Source organism: Cervus canadensis, chromosome Y, assembly GCF_019320065.1.
Source record: "Cervus canadensis isolate Bull #8, Minnesota chromosome Y, ASM1932006v1, whole genome shotgun sequence".
Lineage (NCBI taxonomy): Eukaryota > Metazoa > Chordata > Mammalia > Artiodactyla > Cervidae > Cervus > Cervus canadensis.
The window spans coordinates 1606614-1626560 of NC_057420.1; the positions used below are offsets into that span (position 1 = coordinate 1606614).

Sequence of the window (19947 nt, forward strand, 5' to 3'; positions counted from 1 at the left end):
GGAATACAAACATATGGAGATTAAAAAACACATGTCTAAATAAGCAACAGGTTACTGAAGACATCAAAAGGGAAGTAAAAATGTCCTTGAAACAAATGACAATGAAAATAAAACATCCCAGAAGAGAAAAATAATAATAATAGTAAAAAAAAAAAAAAACTAGCTTAGCAAAAGGAAATAAATCATAAACATGTGGGCAGAATAAAAGTAAAAGATATAAAAGAAACAATTGTAAAGATTAATAAAATCAGAAATATGTGTTTTGAAAAGATAAGCACACTTCACAAACCTTTAGCTAGAATCACCAAGATGAAAACAGAGAAGAATAAAATCAGCAAATTAGAAATGAAAAAGGAGAAGTTACAACAGACAGTGCAGAAATACAAAGAATTAGCGGAGACAGATATAAACAACTCTATGGCAATAAAATGGATATCCTCGAGGGAATAGAGAGATGCTCAGCTCAGTTCAGTTCAGCTCAGTTCACTCTCTCAAGTCATGTCCGACTCTTTGCGATCCCATGAATCGCAGCACGCCAGGCCTCCCCGTCCATCACCAACTCCTGAATTTACTCAGACTCATGCCCATCGAGTCAGCGATGCGATCCAGCCATCTCATCCTCTGTCATCCTCTTCTCCTCCTGTCCCCAATCACTCCCAGTCTCAGGGGCTTTTCCAGTGAGTCAACTCTTCTCATGAGGGGGCCAAAGTATTGGAGTTTCAGCTTCAGCCTGAGTCCTTCCAATGAAAACTGATTTCCTTTAGGATAGACTGGTTGGATCTCTCTGCAGTCCAAGAGTCTTCTGGAACAGCACAGTTCAAAAGCATCGATTTTGCGGTGCTCAGCTTTCTTCACAGTCCAACACTCACATCCATACATGACCACCTGGGGAGAGCCATAGCCTTGACTAGACGGACCATTCTTGACAAAGTAAAGTATCTGCTTTTTAATATGCTATCTAGGTTGGTCATAACTTTCCTTCCAAGGAGCAAGCGTCTTTTAATTTCGTGGCTGCGATCACCATCAGCAGTGATTTTGGAGCCCCCCATAACAAGAGATGTTAGAAAAGCTCAATCTTCTGACTGAACCAGGAAGAAATAGAAATTACAAAGAAGCCAGTTAGAAGCTCTAAATCAGAGCTGTGATGAGAAATTTCCCAAAAGTCAAAAGCCTAGATGTAGATAACTTCACAGGTGAGTTCTATCAAACATTTAGAGATGATACAGTGCTAATCCATTGGAAACTCTTTCAAGACATTGCAGAGGAAAGAACAATTCTAAACTAATTCTCCAAGGCCAACCTTACCCTGATGCCAAAATCAGACAAAGACAACAGCAACTAATACCTCTGATGAACATACAGGACAAAACCCTCAACAAAATTTTAGCAAACGGAACTCAACAACACATCAAAAACATATACACAATGATCATGTTGGGTTTATTGCAGGGATGCTAGTATTCTTCAATATATGCAAATCAATCAATATGATAGTCCATATTTACCAAATGAAAGGTAAAAAGAGTGATAACTGTAATAGAGGCAGAAAAAAAAACATTACAATTAAAAATGTAAAATACTATAGTAAAATGAAAGCTTAAAAGGAACTAAACAAAAAAAAAATGGGAGAAAAAAGCTGAAATGACTGAATTGTCCATCAACAGGTGATGCAATAAATAAATCATGCAATGAAATATTATTTGGCCATCAAATGCCAATTGTTCTTATACACGCTATAACATGCTACAGTTCTGAAATGATTATGATAATTAAAAGAAGCCAGGAGCAAAATCCTGCACACTGCATTAATCAGTACATGTGAATGAACATGTCCAAGACTAGGTAGTTCTCTAAAGACAGACATGAGAGGAGCAGATGCCAAGGTACAGATGAAGTGGTAAATGTCTGCCAACTGGGCAGTGTTTTCCACTGGAATGATGAAAATATTCCAGAATGCAGCAGTGGTTATGGTTATGCAAACTATGAAGAAATTACAAATCAATTCATTATACAGTTCAACTGGAAAAATGCATGGTACAGGAATGACATGTTATATATATATATTCTTAATTTACTGATCTGACCTCTATGTCCAGGAATATTATCCTTCAAAAATAGAGAAATAGGTATTCTCATAGGAACACAAAATTTGGGAATTTATTTTGAGCAGATATCTGGTTTGTCAGAAATGTTGCAAGGAATTGTTTACATAGAGTAAGATGATACTGAAGAGAAACTGTGAGTTAAGAAAGACTGTCATATTGAAATTTGCCACAATATAAGAAAATTCCAGACAGCAATTATCCTTCAATTAAAATAATAAATTACATAATAAACAAAGGCAAATTGAAATGAAGGATTCTTCGTATTATTAGTTGGTAAATATAAACGTTTTTTCTGCACCATCTTTCCTTTTCACTGATTAAGAATCTTCAAATTTATAGTTTGTGTCATGTATCCAAGATAACTTTTGGCTCTATGGTAAAGAATCTGCCTGCAATACAGGAGCCATAGCAGACCAGACACGAATTCCATCTTTGGGTCAGAAAGATCCCTCGTAGGAGAACATAGCAACCTACTTCAGTATTCTTGCCTGGGGAATCCCCAAGGCCAGAGGAGACTGGTGGGCTTATAGTTCATCGGGTGGCAACAAGTTGGAAACAACTGAGCAACTGATCAGCAACAGAGACACATTCCTGACAGAAATTCTGAAGATACCAGAAATACATGAGAAAATTCTCAGCCTAGACAAAGTGAAAGAAAATGCCTAGACAGTAGAGCTGAATTATTTAAAAAAGTAGACACTAGAGCTGAATTATAAAATATTTTAGGCAATAAAATGTCTCCCAACAGTGTTGCAAACAGTGTGTACCACACAAGGAAGAGGAATAAGTTTTAATACTCACTCAATAGAAAATCTTTCTAGTCACATTAATAAACTAATGAAATAAAATGTCCAGAAAATGAAAATAGTATAAAACCTATTGATCATTCTATATCTAATTAAGACTGTACAATTAACAGGGAATTTTTAAAAATCTGCAAAAATACAATTTAAGCAGCCCCAATTAACATAACTTTATTTTGTTTTTTGTTTTGCTTTACTTTTTCCATAGTCTGAAAGTAACTGACAATTAAGCATGAATTTCATTTTAAAATATATTTTTCCAATTCAACAGAATACTTAATGTTCCAATATAAGATTTTGTAATTTTCAAGCGTAAAATATTCGTACCCATCAGTTAATACATTTTTTCACTGAATCAGCATTAAATAAAAGCGCATCATGTGTGTTTACCTTGACAATCTTTGTGGTATCACTGTGTATATCGAATAAATGCCTTGAATGAGGAGTGTGCAATAGTACATTCCCTCAGGGGCTGCAGACTATGCAGGAAATGGTCTCAAGGCCTTCCAACCTATTAATCATGATCTGTAGAATGGAGCAGTGGTAACCATGGCAGCTTGTGATGGCAACAACTGTTTAACAGGGTCTTCTCTTAATTAACTCCCTCATAGAAGACAAAGACGTTTGAAAGATAAGTACTAAAACTGTTCACACACACACACACACACACACACACACACATACACACACACATATACAACATATGTGTGTATGTGTATTTATTTACATGTATATATATTCTAAATTTTTTTTCCTTGTGAATAATAAATAAAATATTAAAATCTGGCATAAATGACAACACACCTTTAAAACTTAAGCCAACGAAATTTGAATTTGCAGAGGAAACATAATTACTGACATTATTTTAGAATACTCGAGTATGGAGATGTTAATACAAACAGAACCAGGTTTTACTTGGTTTTATTCTTGTAAGAAACCTCCTTGTGGGCAATGCCCCCACCCCGCGCCCCAGCATTTCCTGCACTGGATGTGGCCCGGTCGCCCTGATCCATCTGTGGACGGCCACTGCTCCATTCTAAAGTCCTTAGCTTAAAAGGGCCTAAGCAATAATGCCTTTGTGGCTTCCAAAAACCACCATTATTTTCCTTCCTTACTTCCCTGCTACCTCCCTTTTTCTTTCCTGTTCTTTCTTATTATACAATTGATAAAATTTGCTTTCCAATTAGAGGTATTACAAAATACTGGCAATATTCCCCATGTTGTAAAATACATTCTTGAACTCAGCTTACACCTAAGTTTGTGCCTTACACTTCACCACCACTGTATTTCCCCTTCCCCTCCGCCCGTTCGCTGGTAAATAGTCGATGTTCTATATATCTGTGAGCCTCTATTTTCGTTATATTCTCCACTTTGTGGGGTTTTAATATTCTGCAAGTGATACCATACAGTATTTGTCTTTCTTATTTTACTTAGTATTATACCTTTCATGTTGCTGCAAATGGTATTGATTTCGTTCTTTGTGTGGCTGAGTAGCATTCCATAGGTCTTCCTTGGTGGCTCCGTGGGAAAGAATCTGCCTCTCAAGGAGGATATGAGAGCTCAAAACCTAGGTAATGAAGATCCCTTGGAAAAGAAAATGGCAACCCACTGGGGTGTTCACGCCTGGAAAATTCCATGGACAGTGGAGGCTGGAGGGGGTAGAGTCCATAGGGTCCCCAAGAGTGGGAAATGACTTAGTGACTGAACAAAAACCAGTGTTCCTTTTTACACATACACCACATCTTTACCCAATTATCTGTTTCTCATCTAATGGACATTTAGTTTGATTCCACACTGGTGAATGCTGTGCTTCAGGGAATTTTGAGACACATGTGCTTTAATATCCATATATATATATATATCCAATAATGAAAATCTTAGGTCATATGTTGTTCTGTCTTAGCTTTTTGAGAAATCACTATACTAAAAATCACCATTGTTTCATAACTATGGACAATATTTCAGTAAGCAAGTTTGAGTTTTTAATGCTGTCAGTTGCTGAGATCGTATCTTGAGGTGTAGTAAACACTACTATGAGGTAGACGCCCTAGGGGCAACTACTTTGATGCTTTTTAGCAAACAGCATTGCTGCCCTCACCCCATGACACAGCTCCTCAGCTAACTTCCCAGCACTGCACTCACATACAGAAAAAACAACATCCTCTTCCTCTTCTTCCATGGGAAGTGTATCTTAGGGGCTCAGTCTGGACACTGTTCTGCCCCACGCTTTCTAGCTCACTGGACCTACTAGTCCCCTCTCCAACTGCACAGGAACCATCGCCCTCTCTCTTCACAAACTTATCCTTTATCTGTCTTTTCTGCCTGAAGCAGAAAGCTAAGAGACAGAGATAATTTCACATCAGGTTGACTTTATTGAAGTGTCATTATTAATGTATGCTGTTGGTAGAAGATTCAATGTCTTTCCTGTTGGCCACTTTTCAGCAGTGAGACCCCAAAGAATTCTGAGGTCTCTAACCATGTTCTGAAGTCACTGGCTATGCATTTGTCCAGCAGGAATGGCAGGGGTCTCCAGGATCTCTGGGGCCTCTTCCAGTTTGTTCTGATTCAGCTCTTCATTCACCATGGAATGCTGGCTACAGAGCTTTGAGCCTCTGATTTTCTTAAAATTCTCTGAGGTGGGAGCTTTTTGAGAAGCTTTCTCGGTCAGCTTTGATCAAATGTGCTTATTTACCCTCACACTTACCCTGGTGACCTGGAGAAAACAAGAGAAGGAGCAAAGAATGACATTAATTTGGGGAAGAGGGTAGATATGGTTGGAACTGATGGCTTCAGCAGAAGGAATGTGACCAAGAGGGGGAATGTGAAAGACAAGGAAAGGGGAGAGTGTTTATGGGCAGTGTCATTGGGCAAGTTGAGCATGGGTGGGTTCACTCACCTTGACACTTCTTTGGACCTCAGTTGATAGGAGTTCTTCATCTTTTTGTCCTGGATAAGGAGTTGGCTGTTTCCTAATTGTGCTAGAGACTTTTGACTTCCCAGTCACCTTAGTCATTTAGTCTTGTGTGTGTGTGTGTGTGTGTGTGTGTGTGTGTGTGTTAAGAAGTATGTATTATTTAACCAGTTTTCATAGCTGAATATGTATTATATAAAAACTTTACAGATTGTACAGTTTATATATAGTTCAAACTATGGAACAAAAAAGTAGGTCCCACAGATGGGAAAATACTGCACCAACCAATGCAAGTAAAGGCAGATTTACACTCTGTAAACACTCTGAGAAGCTGCGAGGTGGTCAGTTCTTAGAACCTTAAAAACTGTCCAACAGTAAGGCTTTGATTTTATTTCACTCTCCATACATTCCATATGATTGCAAGGTCAGAAGCCTACCAGGGGACAGGCTTCTGGAATCATCCCCACCCCTGGCAGTAATGCGGACGTCTAATGAGACAGGGCACTCTCAGACAGCATCCTATACTTGGTATATTGTGTAGACATGAAGGCAGAGACCTAGAACATGAAATGTCAATATAATATGATAGTTTTCTTAAAAAGGAGTTTCTGCATTTAGTAGTGTGCCCAAAGAATTTTAAGTTATTAAATATGTTCTAAGTGAACCTAAAAAGTACACTTTAGAAGCATAAAAATACGTTTTATTTTTGGTGTAATACATCAATCATATCTGCAAATAGAAACCCAAAACTCTATATAAAGTAGTAGTTCTCACCCAACATCAAAAAACACTCATGTAGTTATTTTTCAAAAGGTTCAGAAAAGTTAATTATAAACCTGCTAAATTTAACTTATAATTTAAGATAGCATACTGAAGCTAGTCAGTGATTCACTAATTCTGCAAAACAAGCTTTCCCCTAGAGAGAGTGGTTTCTTCCTGTTAACTGTGCAAGAATCAAACATTTAAAAAGAGGGAACAATCAACTGATATCTCAGCATGGATCCCAGGCATATTTTCCTTCGGGGCTATGTCCATCAGTGGGTGTTTAACCAGAAGTACTCATCCTAAAAGATAAGTCTTCCATTTGATTTAGAACTTTTGATCACTGAGGCTTTGGACGTCTTAGAGATAGGGGAACATCTCAGATGTTTCCATATTTCGATTTGGGGTGGGGATATTGAGGCTCGCTAACACCTCTTTCTTTGCTTCAGAAGGAAGAAACAAGGGAAAACAAACATTCTTTCAGACTTTGCTGGCACTCGAACCAAGAAAACACACTTTTTTTTTCCTCGACATTACTAGCTGAAGATACAAAAATTAGAGCCTCAAAGAGCAGCCCAGAGCTCACCATCATACTTTACACTTGTGTGTATTAAGCGTAAAATAATGACATTTGGACAAAGGAATCTTGCCGTTATTTATTTTAAAGTTACAGGACTTAAAAACTCCGTAGCAACAAATAGCTTTGCCGTCTCAAGTCTTGCTTCCCAGCGGGAGCTCCGGGCGAGGCTGGCCCAAGCTGTGAGGTCTGGCCGGGTGTAGCCCGGTGAGGTTGGGCAGCCTGGCCATCAGAACTCGTCGATCATCCTCTGCAGGTACTTGAGCATGGAGTCCATGCCCTGCGCCGAGCCCCAGATCTTCAGCACCTCGCACTCCCACTCGTTGGCCTGCTCCAGTTCCAACCTCATGTTACAGCGCACAAGGACCTTGGATTCCTCCAGCACAACGCCGTTGCAAGAGGCGAGCTCCTTGATGCGAACCATGACTTCCTGGGTGAAGGTCCCAGGCCAGAACACCCGGGAGACCAGCCCTTTGCCGCACGCCTCCTGTGCCATTAGCTTGCGCCTGCAGAGCAGCATTTCGTTGGCAGATGCTCCTCCCATAATCCTGGGGAACATGGACGGTGGAACAGCCATCTGGACTCTGTCCGAAGGTGGTATAGGGCGTCTGGAACCATGTCTTTTCGTTGGCCCAGACCAGTTCACAAAGAGGCAGGATGGATGCTCCTAGCCCAACGGCCGGGCCATTCACGGCTAAGATAATAGGCTTCCTGAAGTGGATGAAGGTGTTCACGAAGCTTCTGATGGCCACTGCCATCCTGGCACTCTCCCTCTTGCGGTCGTCTGTCATGCACCTGATGAAGTGAATGAAGTCCAGGCCGCAGCAGAAGACGCTGCCCATGGCGCTGAGAAGCACCAGTTTGCTGCCTTTGGCCCCGGTCATGCTCAGTGTGCTCTGCAGCTCCTTCATGACCTCCGGGTTCAGCGAGTTGTTCTCGGACGACTTGGTGGACAGCAGGATGTGGGTGAAGCCATCCTGCTTCCAGGATATGATGTCCCGGTACTCATATATATACATAAACATATAGGCGTATATATATACATATACATATACATACACATATACATACATACATACATATATATATATATATATATATAACTTTTATGTGTATATACATGTGTTAAATACTTTGGTCACCTCATGAGAAGAGTTGATTCATTGGAAAAGACCCTGATGCTGGGAGGGACTGGGGGCAGGAGTCCCCTTCTCGGGGATGACAGAGGATGAGATGGCTGGATGGCATTATGGACTTGATGGGCATGGGTTTGTGTAGACTCTAGGAGTTGGTATGGACAGGGAGGCTTGGAGTGCTGCAATTCATGGGGTTGCAAAGAGTCGGACATGACTGAGCAACCGAGCTGAATTGAACTGATGTATGTGTGTGTGTACTGCTTTCTCAGGTGGCATTAATGGTAAAGAACCTGCCTTCTCATACAGAAGTCATAAGGTCAACAGGTTCATTCTATAGATTGGGACCATCTCCTGGAGGAAGACATGGCAAAACACTCCTGTTTCCTGGCCTTTAGAATACCATGGACACACAATCCTGGTGGGCAACAGTCTGTGGGGGTGCAAAGGGTCAGACAGGAATGTAGTGACTGAATACACGAAATACCACTTTAACTGAATGCTAATATATTTAGCACACCTTTTCTTTCATACACAGCATTGACATTCTCAGGAAAAGAATTGGTATAACACAGCATTAAAAAATCTGGTTCTATATGTTTATTTATAAGCAATATGATTGTGAATTTAACCTCTTATTATTATTGTAATCAGATTTTCCAGTTTTTAAACTTGTTTTAATCACTATGATCTTCTAGAAATTTGACTGTTTTACATGGCTTAAGACTTCTGTTGGCATAAATACTTGTCCAAATTAGCTAACAGTCCATTTTATTTAGTATGATTTTATAGCAATGGCATCTTATTCATTCTCGGTGGGGGTTGTGGTCTTGAGTTTGGGTGTTGGGTGGGTCTCTGTGGTGGTGTGGTAGATGGAGGCCTTGGTCTCTGTTGTTGGTTAGTGGTGGGAGTTGTCGTGGTCCTGAGGGGTGTGGTGTGGAGGTGGGGTCTATGTGTGGTTAGTGGTTGGAGGCCGGAGTTGGAACCCCATTGAAGTTGATTGTGGGAATTTGGGTTGTGAGCTCTGTTGAGGGTAGTGGGTAGATGGCTGGTGGGGTCACTTCACAGTGGGCGTCGTGGTTTTGGTCTCCACGGTGCTGGTCGAAGGTGTGGTGACACAGAAAGGTGGAACAAAACAGCAGTAGACGTCAATCTCATAGTTGAGGCAGGCAGGCGTGGAGGCGGCTCCCCCTGACTTCTGGTCCTGGTTTTTGCACACAAGCCCAACAGAGGTGTCACACACCACAGTTTGTTCAAGCTCTTGGAGGGGAACCTTAGGATAGTCAGCCGCTCTGCAGGAGATGTTGGCTACCCAGCCCCTCGCACAGATGTTCTCAAGGGATTCAACATCTCCATCTGCTTTAGTATCATTCGGTTTACCAGAATCCAGCCAGCCAGTCCATCTGCAGTCTGGCAAACACGGAGAGGTTGGTGTCACTGTGGTGGTCCCTTCTGTGGTAGACGTGGTTGTGGCTGGGGTGGTAGTGGTTTCCCGTGTAGGCGTGGCTGTTATACTGGGGGTTGTCACTGTGGATGACAATGTGGTGGGGGTGCTTAGAAAGATGGTGGTGGTTGTGGTGAGTGTAGATGCTGGGCTCGGGGTCACTGTACTCGTGCTGGTGGTAGGGGCTGAAGTCTCTGTGACAGTGGATGATGGACTTGGGATCTCTGTGGTGGTGGTGGTAGATGGAGGCCTTGGGGTCTCTGTGGTTGTGGCAGTGGTGGGAGTTGTGGTCTCTGAGGTGGTGGGTGTTGGAGTTGGGGTCTCTGTGGTGGTGGTGGTGGTAGATGCCGGACCTGGTGTCACTGTGGTAGTAGGTGTTGGGGTTGGGGTCCCCGTGGTTGTGGCAGTGGTGGGAGTTGTGGTCTCTGAGGTGGTGGGTGTTGGAGTTGGGGTCTCTGTGGTGGTGGTGGTAGATGGAGGCCTTGGCGTCTCTGTGGTTGTGGTAGTGCTGGGAGTCGTGGTCTCTGAGGTGGTGGGTGTTGGAGTTGGGCTCTCTGTGGTGGTGGTGGTAGATGGAGGCCTTGCAGTCTCTGTGGTTGTGGCAGTGGTGGGAGTTGTGGTCTCTGTGGTGGTGGGTGTTGGAGTTGGGGTCTCTGTGGTGGTGGTGGTGGTAGATGCCGGACCTGGTATCACTGTGGTAGTAGGTGTTGGGGTTGGGGTACCCGTGGTTGTGGTAGTGGTGGGGGTTGTGGTCTCTGAGGTGGTGGGTGTTGGAGTTGGGGTCTCTGTGGTGGTGGTGGTAGATGGAGGCCTTGGGGTCTCTGTGGTTGTGGTAGTGGTGGGAGTTGTGGTCCCTGAGGTGGTGGGTGTTGGAGGTGGGGTCTCTGTTGTGGTAGTGGTGGAGGCCGGAGTTGGAATCCCAGTTGAAGTGATAGTGGGAATTGTGGTTGGAGTCTCTGTTGAGGTAGTGGTAGATGGCTGGCTTGGGGTCACTGTCACAGTGGGCGTCGTGGTTTTGGTCTCCACGGTGCTGGTCGAAGGTGTGGTGACACAGAAATGTGGAACAAAACAGCAGTAGACGTCAATCTCATAGTTGAGGCAGGCAGGCGTGGAGGCGGCTCCCCCTGACTTCTGGTCCTGGTTTTTGCACACAAGCCCAACAGAGGTGTCACACACCACAGTTTGTTCAAGCTCTTGGAGGGGAACCTTAGGATAGTCAGCCGCTCTGCAGGAGATGTTGGCTACCCAGCCCCTCGCACAGATGTTCTCAAGGGATTCAACATCTCCATCTGCTTTAGTATCATTCGGTTTACCAGAATCCAGCCAGCCAGTCCATCTGCAGTCTGGCAAACACGGAGAGGTTGGTGTCACTGTGGTGGTCCCTTCTGTGGTAGACGTGGTTGTGGCTGGGGTGGTAGTGGTTTCCCGTGTAGGCGTGGCTGTTATACTGGGGGTTGTCACTGTGGATGGCAATGTGGTGGGGGTGCTTGGAAAGATGGTGGTGGTTGTGGTGGTGGTAGATGCTGGGCTCGGGGTCACTGTGGTGGTGGGTGTTGGAGTTGGGATCTCTGTGGTGGTGGTGGTAGATGGAGGCCTTGGCATCTCTGTGGTTGTGGTAGTGGGGCGGGTGGTGGTCTCTGTGGTAGTGGTGGGGGTGGTGGTCTCTGAGGTGCTGGGTGTTGGGGTTGGGGTCACTGTGGTTGTGGTAGTGGTGGGGGTGGTGGTCTCTGTGGTAGTGGTGGGGGTGGTGGTCTCTGTGGTAGTGGTGGGGGTGGTGGTCTCTGTGGTGGTGGGTGTTGGGGTTGGAGTCTCTGTTGTAGTAGTGGTAGATGGCGGGCTTGGGGTCACCGTGGTTGTTGGTGTGGTGGTTCTCGTCTCTCTTGAGGTGGTGCTAGAGGGTGGCATCGGAGTCCCAGTTGAAGCCGTGGAGGGTGTTGTAGCTGGGGTCTCTGTAGTGGTAGGACCTGGAGTCTCTGATGAAGGGGTGGTAGATGATGAGCCTAGGGTCTCCATAGTGGTGGTCGAAGGTGTGGATACACAGTGAGGATTAATATTAGGAATACAGCAGTAGACGTTAATCTCGTAGTTGAGGCAGTAAGGCATGGGGGTAGCTCCCCCTGACTTCTGGTCCTGGTTTTTGCACACAAGCCCAACAGAGATGTCACACACCACAGTTTGTTCAAGCTCTTGGAGGGGAGTGTTGGGAAACATGGCTGCTCTGCAGGAGATGTTGGCTACCCAGCCCCTCACACAGATGTTCTCAAGGGATTCAACGTCTCCACCTGCTTTGGTATAATCTGGTTTTCCAGAATCCAGCCAGCCAGTCCATCTGCAGTCTGGCAAACACGAAGAGGTTGGTGTCACTGTGGTGGTCCCTTCTGTGGTAGACGTGGTTGTGGCTGGGGTGGTAGTGGTTTCGCGTGTAGGCGTGGCAGTTACACTGGGGGTTGTCACTGTGGATGGCAATGTGGTGGGGGTGCTTGGAAAGACGGTGGTGGTTGTTGTGGTAGGAGATGGTGGGCTCGGGGTCACTGTGGTGGTGGGTGTTGGGGTTGGGGTCCCTGTGGTTGCGGTGGTGGTGGGGGTGGTTGTCTCTGTCGTAGTGGGTGTTGGGGTTGAGGTCACTGTGGTTGTTGCGGTGGTGGGAGTGGTGGTCTCTGTGGTTGTGGTAGTGGTGGGGGTGGTGGTCTCTGTCGTAGTGATGGGGGTGGTGGTCTCTGTCGTAGTGGTGGGGGTGGTGGTCTCTGTCGTAGTGGTGGGGGTGGTGGTCTCTGTCGTAGTGGTGGGGGTGGTGGTCTCTGTAGTGGTGGTGGGGGTGGTGGTCTCTGTGGTGGTGGTGGGGGTGGTGGTCTCTGTGGTGGTGGGTGTTGGGGTTGGAGTCTCTGTTGTAGTAGTGGTAGATGGCGGGCTTGGGGTCACTGTGGTTGTTGGTGCAGTGGTTGCTGTCTCTCTTGAGGTGGTGCTAGAGGGTGGCATCGGAGTCCCAGTTGAAGCTGTGGAGGGTGTTGTAGCTGGGGTCTCTGTAGTGGTAGGACCTGGTGTCTCTGATGAAGGGGTGGTAGATGATGAGCCTGGGGTCTCCGTAGTGGTGGTCGAACGTGTGGTGAAACAGATAGATGGAACAAAACAGCAGTAGACGTCGATCTCATAGTTGAGGCAGGCAGACGTGGGAGTGCCTCCCACTGGCTTCTGGTCCTGGTTTTTGCACACAAGCCCAACAGAGGTGTCACACACCACAGTTTGTTCAAGCTCTTGGAGGGGAACCTCAGGATAGTCAGCGGCTCTGCAGGAGATGTTGGCTACCCAGCCCCTCTCACAGATGTTCTCAAGGGATTCAACGTCTCCATCTGCTTTGGTATCGTTCGGTTTTCCAGAATCCAGCCAGCCAGTCCATCTGCAGTCTGGCAAACACGAAGAGGTTGGTGTCACTGTGGTGATTGTAGTGGTTCCAGTTGGGACAGTGGTTGGCGAGGTGGTGGCTGGTGGGGTGGAGGTGGTGGTGGTGGTCAGTGGGGTGGTGGTCAGCGGAGTAGTGGTTGGTTCGGTGGTCAGCGGGGTGGTGGTTGGTGGGGTGGTTGGGGTGGTGGTCAGTGGGGTGGTGGTCGGCGGGGTGGTGGTTGGTGGGGTGGTTGGGGTGGTGGGGTGGCGGTCAGCGGGGTGGTGGTAGGTGGGGTGGTTGGCGTGGTGTCAGCCGGTGGTGGTGGTCGGCGGGGTGGTTGGTACTGGTGGGCGTTGGTGGGTGGTGCGTCAGCCGGGGTGGTGGTCGGCGGTGGTGGTCGGGGTGGTGGTCAGCGGGGTGGTGGTGGGAGTTGGTGGAGTGGTTTCAGTGGTGCTCGGGGTGGTGGTCAGTGGAGTGGTGGTTGGAGTGGTGGTTGGGGTGGTGGTCGGGGTGGTGCTCGGGGTGGTGGTCAGTGGAGTGGTGGTCTTTATTTCAGGAGCGCACTCCATCTCCTCCATAATCCTGACTGAACAGCATTTCATAACCACGCCAGGAGGCAAGCTCTTTTTTGAGCACCGAGGTGGCTGTGAAAGGAGCCTTGGAATTTCAGAGCACTGCGGCCCACCTATTTGGAGCTCGCGTCCGTGACAGTCTCGGTATTTTCTGGCAGGGCACACTGTGCAGATGTGCAGCAGTGCAGATGTGCACATTCTGTGCCTCACCTTACGTGTTCGTAAGAGCACTTGTACTCCAGCACTCTTGCCTGGAAAATCCCATGGACGGAGGAGCCTGGTAGCCTGCAATCCAAGGGGTCGCTAAGAGTCGGAGAGGACTGAGCGACTTCACTTTCACTTTTCACTTTCATGCACTGGAGAAGGAAATGGCAACCCATTCCAGTGTTCTTGCCTGGACAGCCTCAGGGATGGGGTCGCACAGAGTCGGATATGACTGAAGCGACTTAGCAGCAGCAGCAAGAGCACTTGCAGTGCACCGAGGCCGCGCTGAGGCGTGAGCGCAAAAGTGCCCTTGACCAACGAGTTCAAGATATCCATGGCCTTGAGAGAGATACCTGTGCTGGGGAGCATCTGCTTCAGCACCTTATACGCGTGGATATATTAGCTCTGCGTGTGGCTGCGCTTATTTTTTCGCTTATCCCAAGCCTCCCCAGACAGCGTTCTCAGAGCGGTTCTTGGGTGGAGCCTCTGCAATGGGAGCCAGGCGGAGCCAGCCCTGCAGCAGGCCGCGGCAATGACTATGTATTTTCACCATATTCAAATGAGGGCTCCAACATCCTAGAATCGGACTGGACGGTCGGTCCCGCTCGGCCTGGTTACAAAGAATTTATGTAAATAGTAGATTCCAGCTCTTCTTTCCTATTGGACAATAGGTCAACCAATCCGAAGGCCACGGGTGGAGTCAGGTTCAGCTCAGCTCAGCTCAGCTCAGCTCAGCTCAGCTCACCTCAGCTCAGCTCACCTCAGCTCACCTCAGCTCACCTCAGCTCAGCTCACCTCAGCTCACCTCAGCTCAGCTCACCTCAGCTCACCTCAGCTCACCTCAGCTCAGCTCAGCTCACCTCAGCTCAGCTCACCTCAGCTCACCTCAGCTCACCTCAGCTCACCTCAGCTCAGCTCACCTCACCTCAGCTCACCTCAGCTCACCTCAGCTCAGCTCACCTCAGCTCAGCTCAGCTCACCTCAGCTCAGCTCACCTCAGCTCACCTCAGCTCAGCTCAGCTCAGCTCAGCTCAGCTCACCTCAGCTCACCTCAGCTCAGCTCAGCTCAGCTCAGCTCAGTTGTGTTTGACTGTTTGCGACCCGATGGGCTGCAGCTAGCCAGGCCTCCGGAGTCAGGTTGCGGATTTCTGTTCAAACCCTTTGTTGTAACTGGAGCTGGGTCTTTGTTTAGTTACCATGTCTGCACCGGACAAAAAAATGAAGAAGGTAATAAAAACCCGCTCTAATGCCGCGTCTCCGATTTTCCTGGATAGGAGACAAAACACAAGGGGACATTTCTTGGCACGGTAAGATTGTGCTTATTTAGCAGAGGGGAATAGCAGCTTCCAACCACCATTCCAATCATTTGTTTCCTATCATTTTTTTTACCCCCGAAGGCCGAAGACATAATTCCTTTCAGAATTCAAGAGTAAATGCGAACGGTTCTTTCAGAAGTACAGAAAACAGTACTGAAAACAGACTACGGTACTTACATAGGATGCAACAAAGCAGATTTATAACTGGAGGGAGGAAATGAATGGGTTTCACAGGAAACATTAGTCCTTTATATTGTTGTTATTATTAATACTAACTAAACAAACCCATTTGAAGTGACAGCTGTATGCTAAGTGTATATGTATGACCTCATGTAGCCTCCTAATAACCCCAAAGGTTAGATACTTTTATTGTTCTGTAATTACCCATCAGAATGGAGGTTATGGCACCATTAAAGGGTAAATTGAGATATATTAAAATTTTAAAAGAGTTTATTTGAGCAGAAATGATTCAAATTGGGTAGCATCCAATCTAGCCCTTAGAGAGGAGCTGTACAAAATGAAAGACTTCTACAGCCAGAAGGAAGCAGGAACAAGGAAGAGATGCTCGGCCAAAAAGCAGCTTGCTTACTCTAAGGGTACTCTGTCTCTTCAGGAGATAGTAGGGCTCTAATTAGGCAGATTACCTAACTGGTGTTGATCAGGCAATTCCTGATTGGCTGATTTAAGATTCTATTTTTAGGAAAGCCAAAACAGTAATTAAATCAAGTCTTGGTTTGGTGATATGGGGCTTAGTTTTAGCATAAGAGACTCCATTTGGGGCCTATCTTATTTTTAATTGAAGTCATCAGTCCCTAAGTTGACTCCTATTAAATTAATTCTTTTTTTTTAAATTAATTCTTAAATACAGAAGATTAAGCCCCCCCCCCCTATTATATTGACTCCCAAGATAGAAGGGCTTATGAATTCACATTTCTCAGTTGTGTCACATAATGCCTGGAGAAGACCATTAGAAACGCAAATGCTTGGGCCCCACCTGAAGTGTATTGAGCCTGAATCTGCATTTTAAGCAGATTCCTACGCACATCAGGTTCCCAGCGCTGGTGTGGAGGTCATTTACCAGGCAACTTTAGCCCTTAGGTGCATTATCCAAACAGACAAGGAAGCTTAACAGCACCCGAAAAAGACAGAGTGACTCACTGAGTTCAGAGCAGTTAGCAAGGTGCTTTCAAGATATGAGTTCGAAGAAACCCAAATGGGATAATATTTGTCTTAGAAAGTTTAGGTATTAAGAAAGTGGAGGAGAGATGCCAGGGGGCCACTCTTCAGATAGCCGGTGCTTAACTCTCTGTCTGGGGCTAATAATTTACCATCTCCGCCCCTCTATTTCCTCATCTGTGAAGTGAGGCTTTGGATGCCTCCTTAATGGGATTGCTGTGAGTGAATGTGTGTCAGGAAGATGGCAGGATGTGGTTATATATTTAGTGCTCAAGTCCTGTTGGTTCCGTTTCATCCTGTCCTTCTCAGAAGAGATCCAGCCGCAGCCAGAGATGCGTGCCTCACCTGAGCTCCCTCTGTGCCAGGGGAACTACATCATGTAAATATGGAGCATAAGCCTTTCTCTTGTCTGCTAGAACATGGACTAAGCTGTAAACTCCAGGGCAAGAGATGTGTCCTTCACTTCTAAATCTCCAAGGTGGAACATGGAGCTTGGCACATGGTGGAGATTCAACCAGTGTTTGTTGAATGAATAAGTCTGTGAGCTGAGGCAGTGTTCCCTACCTGCAAGTCTGTGAGCTGACCTGATTTGGATGTGCTCAGTGTTAACTATTTTGTGTGTTTATTTAAAAAATCTATAGTTTACTTAAACATTTCTAGAGAGCTCATTGTTATCAAGTGGTAGTGAAAATGAAAGTGTTGCTCAGTGCTGTCTGGCTCTTTGCAACCCCATGGACTATAGCCCACCAGGCTCCTCTGTCCATGGATTTCTCCAGGCAAGAGAACCGGAGTGGGTAGCCATTCCCTTCTCCAGGGGGTCTTCCAACCCAGGGATGGAACCTGCATCTCCTGTGTCTCCCACATTGCAGGCAGATTCTTTACTGTCTGAGCCACCAGGGAATCCACTTAATGAATACTTAATTCAACTTAGTGCTCACAACAATGGTGTTTTTAGTAGAACTAGAACCAAAACAGAAATCAAAATTTGGAAACAGACAAGACCCAGAAGAGCCAAAGCAATCTTTTACATATATATCCTTAGAGGATAGTCTCTTCACAATATTTTGTTAGTTTCTGCCATACAGCAAAATGAATTAGCTTTGCTGTACAAATGTCCCCTCCCTCTTGAAACTCCAATCCACCTGTCACCTCATCTCCCCCTTCTATAAGGTTGTCAGAGAGCCCCAGGTTGACCTGCCTGCATCAAAGAGCAATCTCTTACTGATTATCTATTTTAAATGTTTTACTGTATATGTTTCAATGTTTCTCTTCCAACTAACCACTTTTTTCTTCCCCCACTGTGTCCAAAATCCATTCTCTACTTCTGCATCTGCATTGATGCACTGCAAATGGGTTCGTCTGTACAATCTTTCTAGATTCCATATATGTGTGTTAACATTCAACTTTTGTTTTGCTCTTTCTGAATTACTTCACTCTATAAAATAGACTCCACGGTTATCCACCTCATTAGCACTGATTCAAATGCATTTCTCTTTGGGTCTGAATAGTATCCCATGGTATATATTTACCACAATTTCTTTTATCCACTCATCTCTCCATGAACTGCTTGGTTTCTTTCTTGCCCTAGCTATTGCAAGTAGTGCTGTAATGAATACTGGGGTACATATTTTTTCAATTATGGTTTTCTCAGGCATCTTCTATATGCCAAGTAATGATATTTTGGAGTATGTTATAGCTTTCCTTGGTGGATCATGTGGTAAAGCATCTGTCTGCAAACCAGGAGACCCTGGATTCTACCCCTGGGTTAGGAAGAGCTCCTGGAGAAGAGAATGGCCAACTTTTCCAGTATTCTTGCTTGGAATATCATATGGACAGACTGACAGACTACAATCCAAGAGGTCACAAAGAGTCAGACACAACTGAGTGACTAATGCTTTCATTTTCTGGTAGTTTTCTTCCTAGGGTTTTTGTTTTCCTCTTCTTTTTTTTTTTTTTCTTTTGTAAGAATCTCCGTACTGTTCCCCATAGTGCCTGTGTCAATTTACATTCTCACTGACAGTGCAAGGGTGTTCCTTTTCCTCCACATCCTCTCCAGCACTTCACTTGTCGCTTGTGGAATTTTTATAACGGCCCTTCTGACTGGAGTGAGATGATATCTCACTGTAGTTTTGATTTGCATTTCTTTAATGATGAGCGATGTTGAGCATCTTTTCATGTGTTTGTTAGCCACCTGTATGTCTTTTTTGAGAAGCATCCATTTAGGCCTTTTGCCTACTGTTTTTTAAAAAATTGGGTCTTTTTTTTTTTTTTCCCTGGTATTGAGTTGTATAAGTTGCTTGCATCTTTTGGAACTTAATCCTTAGTTGCTTCATTTGCAGTTATTTTCTCCCATTCTGTGGGTTGTCTTTTCACCTTCTTACAGTTTCCTTCGGTGTGCAAAAGCTTTTAAGCTTAAATAGGTCCCATTTGTTTATTTTAAAATTTCCATTATTCTAGCAAGTGGTTCTCAGAAGATATTGCTATGATTTATGTAAATGAGTTTTCCGCCTCTAGGAAGAGGATAACTTTATAGTTTTAGAGTTTCAGGGCTTTATAGTTTCAGGGCTTACATTTAAATCTTTACTCCCTTTTGATTTTATCTTTGTGTATGATGTCAGGAGGAGTTCCACTTTCATTCTTCTAAATGTACTGCTCCAGTTTTCCCAGCACCATTGATTGAAGAGGCTTTCTTGTCTCCATTGTATGAAAGAATGGTGTCTCCTTTGCCAAGGATAAGGTGCCCTTATGTGCATGGGTTTATCTCTGGGCTTTTTATCTTGTTCCCTTGGCCTGCAATTCTCTCTTGTGCCAAAACCATACTGTCTTGATAACAGTGACTTTGTAGTACAGTCTGCAGTCAGGAAGATCAACATCTACACCTCCATTTTAGTTCCTCAGGATTGCTTTAGCTATTCATGGCTTTTTGTATTTCCAAACAAAATGTGACTTCTTTTGCTCTTCTGTGAACAATACCATTGGTAGTTTGATAGGAATGCATTGGTCCATAGAATGCCTTGGATAATAGAGTTATTTCGCCAATATTGATTCTTCCTATCCAAGAACTTGATGTATCTCTTCACATATTAATGTTTGATTACTTTGATCAGTATCATGCTGTTTTTTGCATACCGGTCTTTGGTCTTTTTAAGTAGGTTTATGTGTAGATATTTTATTCATTTTGTTCCATTGGTCAGTGGAATTGCTTCCTTCATTTCTGTTTCAGATTTGTCTTTGTTAATTTATAGAAGTGAGAGAAATTTCTCAATATTACTTTTATATCTTGCAAGTTTCTGTATTCCATAACTAGCTCCAGTGAATTTCTAATGTAAACAGGATTTTCTAAGAATGGTAGTATGCCATGTGTAAACATTGAGAGACTGACTACTTCTTTTTCAGTCTAGATGGTTTAGTTTATTTTTCTTCTCTGATTGCTGTGGTTAGGACTTCTAAAACTATGTTGAGTAATAGTGGTAAAGTGTTGTGGTTGTGAGCCATGAATTTGTGACCTCTGGAGGAGAGGATTTCAGCCCAGGGCTATAAATGAGGCCTGACCATTTGGAGTTTC

General features: G+C 44.8%; 1 protein-coding gene, 1 long non-coding RNA gene and 1 pseudogene across 2 annotated transcripts; 1 reads left to right on the plus strand and 2 right to left on the minus strand.

Moving 5' to 3' along the window:
• Positions 1-7387: 7387 nt before the first annotated feature.
• On the minus strand, positions 7388-8156 carry LOC122436365 (annotated as a pseudogene).
• A 1192-nt stretch (positions 8157-9348) lies between these two features.
• On the minus strand, positions 9349-13320 carry LOC122436381 (mucin-2-like). Its single transcript, XM_043460199.1, has 2 exons — positions 11797-13320; positions 9349-9426 (listed from the first exon to the last, which is right to left on the minus strand). The coding sequence occupies exons 1-2, from the start codon at positions 12709-12711 to the stop codon at positions 9349-9351; spliced, it is 993 nt and encodes a 330-aa protein (XP_043316134.1). The 5' UTR covers positions 12712-13320.
• LOC122436425 lies at positions 9940-10613 on the plus strand. The gene is made up of 3 exons (XR_006268007.1): positions 9940-10033; positions 10166-10264; positions 10496-10613. It is a non-coding gene; the product is annotated as an uncharacterized LOC122436425 (long non-coding RNA).
• Positions 13321-19947: the final 6627 nt, after the last annotated feature.